This window comes from Eurytemora carolleeae, unplaced genomic scaffold (assembly GCF_000591075.1).
Source record: "Eurytemora carolleeae unplaced genomic scaffold, Eaff_2.0 scaffold1170, whole genome shotgun sequence".
Taxonomy (NCBI): domain Eukaryota; kingdom Metazoa; phylum Arthropoda; class Copepoda; order Calanoida; family Temoridae; genus Eurytemora; species Eurytemora carolleeae.
Genome location: NW_019397058.1, coordinates 59,051 through 69,545, shown reverse-complemented (window position 1 = coordinate 69,545; position 10,495 = coordinate 59,051). Strand labels below are relative to the sequence as shown.

Genomic DNA, 10,495 nt, shown 5'->3' with positions numbered 1-10,495 from the left:
AACAAACAGTTTTATGTAAAAATCTAAATACAATTGCAGATGATTGTAATGTGTTAGTGGACAGTTTGTCTGAAGATTTTGTTAAACAAAGTTTAACGTTTTCAAAGTTACCAGATGATCAGAACTAAAAAATACCTCTCATTTATGAACTGGTAGATCTAAGATTAAACAATTTTTCCTATCATGAATTTAATGATATAATTTGTTTATTTTTATGTACTGACTAACAAGTGATATTCTATATTTACATATTTGTTTAAATTATGCCTTTGTCTTAATTTACTGTACCATTTTTTGTGTGCAAAATAAACTTTAATAATAATAATAATAGTTTTAAACTTTTAACCAACTCTAAGCATGAACTTGTTTGATACTATTATGGCTTTATTATACAATATACATATGCTCTAAATTCTAACAAGAGATGTGCATAAAGATTTTCTCCACCAAATCTTGAGTTTTTGAAAGAAAAGCCCCCGAGTCCCACTTGACATATTTACACAATTTTATTTTCTATTTCTCCGATATGTTCTATACCACAGATCACAGTGTCGCCTGCAGCTAGGACCTCACAACCAGAATATAGAAGAGTAGGAGTAGGGGAGAGACAGGAATATAAATTACAGATTACAGTTACACAAAATAAAACATAAAAATAAAAGAAGATCAAATAAAATTTGAGGGGGTTTAGAATAACAAGGGTATATATTTTGAAAGATTACTCCCTGCCTGCAACTAGGGGGAGGAGGGAGTTATTTTAAATGCTCTTGGGGAGGGGTGGGGGGCGGAAATATTTTAAAGGCTGTGATGGGAAAGGGGGCCTTTTTAAAAATGTTATTCCAATTAAAAATAAATGTAACCCTTAAACCATTTAGTTTTCCCTTTTAAGCTAAAAAAAATCCTGAAAAAGTGTTAATCTCTGTATCCAGGTTTAGATACAGTGAAACCCTTAATAACGAATACAGCGAAAGAATTCATCAAATGTCGTATTCTTCACTTTCTGATAATGGAATGTTGCAGATATTTAGTTTTTTAATTAAATGATTATATGGAACTCTTTAAAACTGTTCCCGCATATTCAGGGCTATTTATTTATTTTCGCAAATACTGAAATTTACGAAATATAGTATAAAACTCATTAAAAATTGTCAAGACAACATTTGACAAATTCTTCCGATGTATTCGTTATTAAGGGTTTCACTGTATGAATGGCATAATCCTTTATTTATTTCTAAGAGAGAAAGTTTGCTTTACTTATTTGGTATTTTTTCCACTGAAAAAATAACAAAAAATTACCTATTATTGCCATGTATTGTAATTAACAAGAAATAAAATGAAAATATTTAAATTTTCTTTTTAAAATGATTTTTGAAATATGAAAGAAAGGTTTAAATATTAAAATTCATTTTGTGAGGTTTCCTTTTTGGATGAATTCTTGAGGGTTCTTGAATACTCCAACTCCAGGGGGGGTTCCAGTCAGGATCAAATCCCCTAGGTTTTAAAACAGGGTGTTACTTTTAAATACTTTTGCTTCAGGGTGTCATTTTAGAATTACTTTTTTAAACAGGGTGTCTTTTTATATTAAAATTTTTGTTTCAGGGTGTCATTTTAGAAATACTTGTTTACAACAGGTTTGTGTTTACACATATTGTTTATATAAAGTTTGACTCCATTTTTTTGTTACAGGGTTTAATTTTTATAACTAATCATTGTAACAGGATGTCTTTGAATATGCTATGTTTCAAATTTAATGGTATTATTTATGAATTATTTTGATTTCACATCCATGCATGAGAAAGTAAAATTGGCTTGTTAGCATATGAGGTTGTTTAACCCTATCCTGTTTGGGCTATTTTTGTCTAATATTGTCGGGGGTGGGGGTGTTTTCCCCCCCCCCCCCATGATTTTGGGGTTGTGATAGGGGAGTGTGATACATGTCGCAAGTTCTATTTAGAATTTCCTTCTCATTTAAAAAAATTAGACTTCTAACTTTAATGTTTAGGGAGTAAGGAAGGATTTTTAAAAAAGTATGTCAAAAATTTTTTTTTTTAAAGTTATTTTTACTTTTGACAAATATTTACATGTAATGATGTGACTCATGTTATTATATCCATTTTTCAAGGGCTTTATAAGCATATAAGTTTTAGCCCTGTAGCTTTATTAATAAAAAAGTTATTATTTATTTTTGAACCCGCCGTTTGACCATCCTACACCCTACCCTATGCATTAAAAAAAAAATTGGCAAAATTTGTTTAAAACTATCAAATTGAAAAAGTGAAGAAGTTTCATTTTTCTAATGTTATTAAGCTATTCAGAAAAAAAAACATAAGGGGGGATGGAAAACTCTCCCCCCCCCCCCCAACAAGAAAGAGTAAAGGGACGGTAGGTAAGAAAGGGCAGTTTTCAATATTCTAAAAAACAAACAGATCGTTTCTAAAAAACAAACTGATCGTTTCTAAAAAAACAAACTGATCATTTGAGTAACCACAAAAATGTATAAATTTAACAACTTCAAAAAGGTTCTTCAGCCTTGATTAGATTTTAAAACGAAATAGGTCCGCCATAACCCTGTAGAAAAATGTGACATCCCAAAAAGGAAAATTCTTTAGCGAATTTAACCAGTATTCAGGCTTTAACTCAAACATATAATCATAAGATTTTGAGGTCGTGATTAGGGTTGGCAGTGAACAAATGTTTCGCGAAAAAAATGCAAAAATTTTCATTCGTATTTTGCAAACTTTTTCGCAAAATTTTGCATTTTTCGCGAAAATGAAAAAAGCGAAAAATTCAAAAATTTACAAAATTTTGCAAAAAAAAATGTACAAAATTTTGCGAATCGATTTTTCTTTTCGCTGCAAACCCTAGTCATGATTAAAGTCTTATCCTTTGTGGAAAAGCTTTGTACCTGGTAACAGGGTAAAGAACTTTGAAACCCAAGATACAATCTGAGGAACGTTGAAAACCATCTCAGAAGTTCTAGAATTCTGAAAATATTAATGTTTTATCTTTTATTTGTGAATCTTTATTAGCATATTTGCACTTTCTGAAAGGGACTTGCAGGAGTAGTTTCATTTGTATCCGATTCACACCGGTACTATTTAAAACACTAGAAATTCAAGGCGCTTCGCGCCCTTCTTTCTAGCCTTAGAGGGCGCTTCGCGCCCATCTCCTAAATTAATTGTGAACATGTTCTCTTTGTGTACATCGTAAAACAAAACAAAAATAATTCGCGGATTTTCACAAAAAATTTCGTNTCTTTAACCTAAAATATATACAGTAAAGGGATTCTAAATAACCTAATCAAGTAAAAAATACACTGAAACATACAATAGTTATTCATCAGGAATAAACCTAATCATGTTTGTTTTCAGTTTGGAAGTCCGGTGGATTTTTAGATAAAACAACTTTAGATCAAAAGTAAAGATAACTTTCTTTACCAGAGCCCACAATTTAAAAACTTCGGCTCAGGCCGTAATTCCTTAAACCCGACTTTAAGACCCAATCTTCGACCCAATTCTGAACAGCTTTGTGTTACATGATTGACAACTGCAAGATCTTCGGCTCAACTTAAGGAGTTAAGCCCAATGAAAATATAACCGACCTTGCAGTTGGTTCTAGTGGAGAATAAGGCTCAATGTTGAGTCTTGGTCTCATAAAACTTGGAATGCGCCAATGCCTATCATGAAAATCCGCCAAATAGAATATTAAACCGGTTTTTAAACTCAACTTTAAGCTGTAAATAAGGCCCAACGACAGCTTAGACCCGAGTCGTATTTTCCCAAATATTTTAAATCGCGGGCTCAGAAATCCCGAGAACCATTTATCTGGGAAATTTTACATTCAGGGCATCAGGGTCAATGTCATGTAAAGACGACATGTCTTAGAACATTAAAGAAATAAAAAAGATAAAAAAATTTCAAAGGAATCCATAATTTTGTGGAATTAAAAGAGGTTTTAAATTATGATGTTAAATAGTCCAATAAACATGAAACACCGAAACTACTCAGTGTACACACAGAATAAAGATACCCACATTTCGGAAAGTTGTCTTTCATTGGTAAAGTTTGCCGTAAAAAATCATCAATCATACAAAATTGATTTCATTAATGTCGACGTTCTACATTTCTATTGATGGGTCCAAATGTTCAAAACAACTGTAGATACCTGAAATGCTGATTTCCCAATGACAATGACCAGCTCAACCTCCCAATCTATAATAAAGTTTAAATTTGAAGCATTCAGAAAAACTTGGAATACAACGACGACTTTTAGCCCTAATATTTGTTGTAAAACTTTGAACATGGTGAAAACACCAACCATTCATTAAAAACTAATTTACATCTATATTTGAATTTTAAATATATATATATATATTTGAATATAGGAGCCCAGGAAAGGTTTATGATTGGTCTTAAAAGTAAAACAAATTGTTTTAAAGTATTTGATTTCAAAAAGTTTGGAAACAATGAAAACAGGAAATTCCGCGAATTATTTATTTTTATGATTTACAAAGTTTTTACAAGATGGTTCTTTTTCTAAAGTATCTGCAAAACAAAAACTTTATAATATGTACTTGCGGTTTCTTAGGTTTCTTAAAAACTTTTACTTTGTGAAAAAATATAATAATTCTGTCAGCAAAACATTATTTATTATGTAAAAGGTAAAAAAGGAAAATAAAACTCATGAGAGAAACATCAACTATGAACAATATTTAATCAGTATCTAGAAGTTGTTGAACTACTTCAACTAAGTTGAACCACTTCCCTTCAACTTGAACCAGCAACTCAAGAGAAACGGTTCAACTTAGTCTACTCATCTCAACTCGTTAAAGGAATTGAGTCTTTGTAACAAACTCTGACTTTCTAATACCTATATTTTTTCCACCTTATGGTGTAAACCTTTGACATTTCAAACTTAGATTCTTTAATCTAACAGATTTCATATTTTGAAATATCTAAGGTCTACGGCATTGGGTTGCAAAGATTTAGAGATTAGAAAATCCTAGTTTGTGACAAAGACTCAATTCCTTTATTCCTGTTAAGCCAAAAAAAGGCCGAATCAAATCTAGAGTAAGCATTAAAAGTGCGTGGAGTTAGTACCTAGTTGGTTTGTAGCTGGCGGGAAAGGAATATCTGAGAAGGGTCCGACAATACAAGATGGAAACTAGCAAAATATAATCAAACAATCCAGTAACATTTGTGTAACTAGGCAGTTTATAAAATATTTGTGTAACTAGGTAGTTTTATAAAATATTTGTGTAACTAAACAGTTTTATAAAATATTTGTGTAACTAGGTAGTTTTATAAAATATTTGTGTAACTAGGCAGTTTTATAAAATATTTGTGTAACTAGGCAGTTTTATAAAATATTTGTGTTACTAGGCAGTTTTATAAAATATTTGTGTAACTAGACAGTTCTATAAAATATTTGATTTACTAGGCAGTTTTATAAAATATTTGTGTTACTAGGCAGTTTTATAAAATATTTGTGTAACTAGACAGTTTTATAAAATATTTGTGTAACTAGGCAGTTTATAAAATATTTGTGTATTTGTCCTGATGATGCAATGGATATTTCTAGATAAATAAAGCTTTCTAAAAAAGTAGAAATAAAAACATTAATTTACTTAAATGAAAAAATATTCTAGAATTATTAATTTTTTTTTGAGAAAATCCGGGAACAAATTAAGTTTAATAACACCGTTTATGTTTAGGTTTATGAATGATTAAAGTTTTGAAAATGCGCGAAATGATATTATGAAATCCGCAAACTTTTTTATTTTTCTTTACACTGTACAAAGAGAAAATGCTCGCAGATAAAGCCACAATTAAAAGTTGACATAAAAGATGGGCGCGACGCGCCCTGAAAGCCTAATATTTATATATGTTGCGATTACATCTTAAATTAGCGATTAATGTTAAAAACTTCTGCTAGACTTTACAGTCAAATTTATGTTATAAAGGGTTGCAAAGCTTACATAGATTCAAACTGCTTTGCAATTTTTTTTGCTTTGGCCTTTGATTTTACCATACAAAACTCACTATTCCATTTTTATAGCCCTTGACTTTTAAATAGTAAAGCTCTAGAGCACTCTTTTTAGTTTTGTTTATATGGATTAAAAATCAGAGTTTGAGGCAGTTCTTTTTTTCATTTTTTCGATTGTCTTATTCCTTGTTGAAAACCACAGGTTCCGTTGGAATTGGTGCATTCTGTAAGTTTACATAATATTTACAGAAAACTAGAATAGATAAATACAAGAGAAAAAAACGTTAACATATAGAACAAAAACAAAAATAAGGACAAAAAGGATAAAGATGGGAACGGGGGATTAAATTACGACACAAAAAAAGAACAAAGACAACAAAAGAACACAATGAAGGGGAGGATAAGGACAACCAACTAAAAACAAGTACAAAAGAGAGAAAAAAGGACAAAAGGTAGAAAAAAAGGACAAAACGAGGAAAAATCAAGAACAATGACAAAGAGAGGATAAAAACTTGGACAAAAGACAGAAAAATGAGAAAAGTCAAATATAAAATGACAAAAAAAAACATGATCGAAAGATATTAAAAACGAAAAAAAAGTAAAAGGACAAAAATAGAAAAAGAAAGAAATAGAAAAAGAAAAAAATAGAAAAAGAAAAAAAATAGAAAAAGAACAAAAGATAGTTAAAGGACAAATAAAGAAAAAGGGCAAACGACAGAACAAGAAAAAAACAGAACAAGAACAAAACAGAGAAAATGTGCAATAGATAGAACATGAACAATAGATATAAAAAGGACAAAAGACAAAACAAAAACAAAATATAAAAAAGAGCAAAAGACAGGAACAATGTCAAAAGACAGATCAAGAACAAAAGACAGAAACAAGGACAAATGACAGAACAAGGACAAAAGAGAGAAAAGTACCAAAAGACAAAAGATGGACAAAATACTAGAACAAGGCCAAAAGACAAAATACTGAACCTGCTCTGCACAATGATCCTTGTAATTCATTCCAATACAGAGAACTTTATCCATTCCAGTTACTGGAGCCTAAAAAAACTAGTTTTAGTTGCCATGTTGATGTGTTTGTATTTGTTTGTATCCAATAAAGGCCAAACAGCTGAAGCAAGAGTCTAGGAAGAAATCATCATCATTGGAGTACTCTTGGAGACTCCCTTTCTCCAACGACAATATGGCGGTCTTCAACGACAATATGGGGGTCTTTAACGAAAATATGGGGTCTCAAATGAAAATATAGGGGTCTCCAACGAAAATATGAGAGTCACCAACGAAAATATGGGGTCTCCAACGAAAATCTGGAGGTCTCCAACGATTGGGTCTCCAATTGTACTCCAATGATGATGATATTTTCCCAGATCTAATCCTGAAGTGGTTGGACCTCAAATGTTCCAAGGGAAATCTAAGAATTTCATAATGTTGCTCCAAAATTTTTTTTAAAATTCATCAATAAAAAAAGTTTTTTTTCTGCAAATTTTTTGTTTAACCTGACTCCAAAGTACAAATATTGTTAGTCCATATAGATATGAAACGTTGAGTAAAGGCGTATTTATCTAGAAACCCATTAACGTTTCTAAATTATTCATACACAACAACTTAACTTTGAAAGGTAAACTATATTATTAATTTATAATTTGAAAAGAAGAACAATAATTCTTAAAATTGCACAAAAATTTATTTGTCTAAATGAAAAATTTTTAAAAATAGCTCTTCATAAGAATTTCGTCAGGATTAAAGAAAGTGGTCTGAGCAAAACAATATTTAAGAAACAATTGAAATATTTTGATGTCCCGTTGGAGCATGCATGAAAATCTCCCATTTTACAAGATCTGTTAAATAAAAGAATGAACAATAAGAATTTCCATAATTTCCTGCAGCTGTAAACTTGGTAAATGTTAACCTTCAGAATTAAAGGTCGTCATTAAAATATCCTCCTGTATGGATAACCCTGTACTCTACCTGTGAGAGTAGAAGAGTATCAGGGTTGGTCTCTAGATGATCATCAACTCTACCTGAAGTTTGATCTGTGAGAGTAGAAGAGTATCAGGGTTGGTCTGTAGATATTCATCAACTCTACCTGAAGTTTGATCTGTGAGAGTAGAAGAGTATCAAGGTTGGTCTTTAGATATTCATCAACTGTACCTGAAGTTTGATCTGTGAGAGTAGAAGAGTATCAGGGTTGGTCTGTAGATAATCATCAACTTAAATTATCATCAAAAAAAAGAAAAAAGGAAAATTATCATCAGAAAAAAATCAAAATTATCATCAGAAAAAATGAAAATTATCATCAGAAAAAATGAAAATTATCATCAGAAAAAATGAAAATTATCATCAGAAAAAAAAAGAAAATTATCATCAAAAAAAAAGAAAAAAGGAAAATTATCATCAGAAAAAGGAAATTGTCATTGGAAAAACAAGGAAATTATCATCGGAAAAAATTCAAATTTTTCTTCGGAAAAAAAAGGAAATTATCATCAGAAAAAGGAAATTATTATCAGAAAAAAGGAAAATTATCATCGGAAAAAAATCAAAATTATCATCAGAAAAAAAAGGAAATTTTTCTTCAAAAAAAGAAAAAAGGAAAATTATCATCAGAAAAAAGGAAATTTTTAGCAGAAAAAAAAGAAAATTCTCATCAGAAAAAAGGAAAATTACCATCAAAAAAAAAATTATCATCAAAAAAATGATACTGCTCATTCTTTGTTGCATACAAATCATAAATTCCAAATAGTCGTCTCTGACTTCTCTTTGTTTGTATGTAGCCAGCTGTTGCATCATCGGTATTTAAGTCTTAAATTATAACACTTCTATGGTTGAAAATTCGAACTTATCTATTTTATATTCTCTCAATGGCGGGGCTAGCACCTATCTCCACAATTGATTGTTCTTGCAATTATGGAAAATCTTTCCTTCTCAACTCTTTAACCACTTAATAACCTACAGACTGAACTATACTTATAGGATAGGACCAAACCAAATAATTAAACATCATTTTAGCTTTTCAAAATCATAGCCGACCCAGTTTTACTAAGGACCGGAGATAAAACCATACTATTGTTTACCAAAATTAAGAAAAGAAAAACTCGTTTGGAAACTAGAAAGTTGACAATTTTTAAGTTATTTTTTCTGTGGATAGAAGAAATCATTAGATTTACTTCTCTATATGTTCGCATCTCTGTAGATAAAGTAAATCATTGGATTTACTTCTCTATATATTCCCATCTCTGTAGATAATGGCAATCATTGGATTTACTTCTCTATATATTCCCATCTCTGTAGATAATGACAATCATTGGATTTACTTCTCTATATGTTCCTATCTCTGTAGATAAGGGTAATCTACTAGATTGGTCTAGACTCTCTCCTGTTTTTATGTATGTACTGACTATTGAGACGAGATTCAAACAGAATTTATGGAGGTACGATTTATGGCCGAAGGAAGGAGGGGGGATAGATTAGAGAATAGGAATTGTTTATATATTTGTTAGGGTTTCCAACGCAAGTGGATTTTACTAGCGAAAAATTCCTTGCAATTTGAGAACAGTTTTGTGCAATTCCGCGCTACGGAATTCCAATTGGAATTCGTACTAAGTTAGACTTTACTAAATCTAATTTAAACTCGAAGTGACTATCCTAAATCTATTTTAGACTCGAAGTAACTGTCCTAAATCAAATTTAGACTCGAAGTGACTGTCCTAAATCTATTTTAAACTCAAAGTGACTTTACTAAATCTAATTTAGACTCGAAGTGATTAAGCTAAATCTAATTTAGACTCATCAAAGTGGCTATCCTAAATCCAATTTAGACTCAAAGTGACTATTCTAAATCCAATTTAGACTCAAAGTGATTAAGCTAAATCTAATTTAGACTCATCAAAGTGGCTATCCTAAATCCAATTTAGACTCAAAGTGACTATTCTAAATCAAATTTATGACTCAAAGTGACTATTCTAAATCAAATTTAGACTCGAAGTGACTTTACTAAATCTAATTTAGACTCAAAGTGACTTTACTAAATCTAATTTAGACTCAAAGTGACTATGCAAAATCTAATTTAGACTCGATATCATTTCAATACATCCTTATATATCAAAAAGGTTTAATTTTTTGACGTTTTGAACGTAAACATGAACAAAAATGAAGTTCAAAGACAATTTTGAGATCGCTAATGTTTACAAATCTAAAAAAAATTGTATAATTTGGAAGTTTTTAACTGTAAATTGCGAAAAGTCTCAATATGTTCTAGACAAAAATCATAGAGAATAGAATATATATTAGAGGGGAATTTAATAGAAAAAGTGTAAAACGGCCATTTTGTTGTACTGTTTTAAATTCATACCGAGAGATTCTTTAAATTCCCCTCTAATATATATTCTATTCTCTATGAAAGAAATACACCTAATAATCACCTAAATGAGTAATATCAACGACGTTGTCCCCCTGCAGTACACCAACTTGTACTGCACTGCTCCCACTTTTTGTAAACTGTACTA

General features: G+C 30.5%; 1 protein-coding gene across 1 annotated transcript; it reads right to left on the bottom strand.

Annotated features, from left to right (window-relative positions):
• Positions 1-366: 366 nt before the first annotated feature.
• Positions 367-8,110, bottom strand: LOC111711484 (fumarylacetoacetate hydrolase domain-containing protein 2; the record flags this gene model as incomplete). The annotated part of the gene is made up of 8 exons (XM_023485857.1): positions 367-561; positions 1,420-1,491; positions 2,906-2,984; positions 4,141-4,211; positions 5,100-5,163; positions 6,171-6,209; positions 6,966-7,034; positions 8,015-8,110. Coding segments are annotated over 8 exons (555 nt in total), but the record flags the coding sequence as incomplete, so codon positions are not given.
• Positions 8,111-10,495: the final 2,385 nt, after the last annotated feature.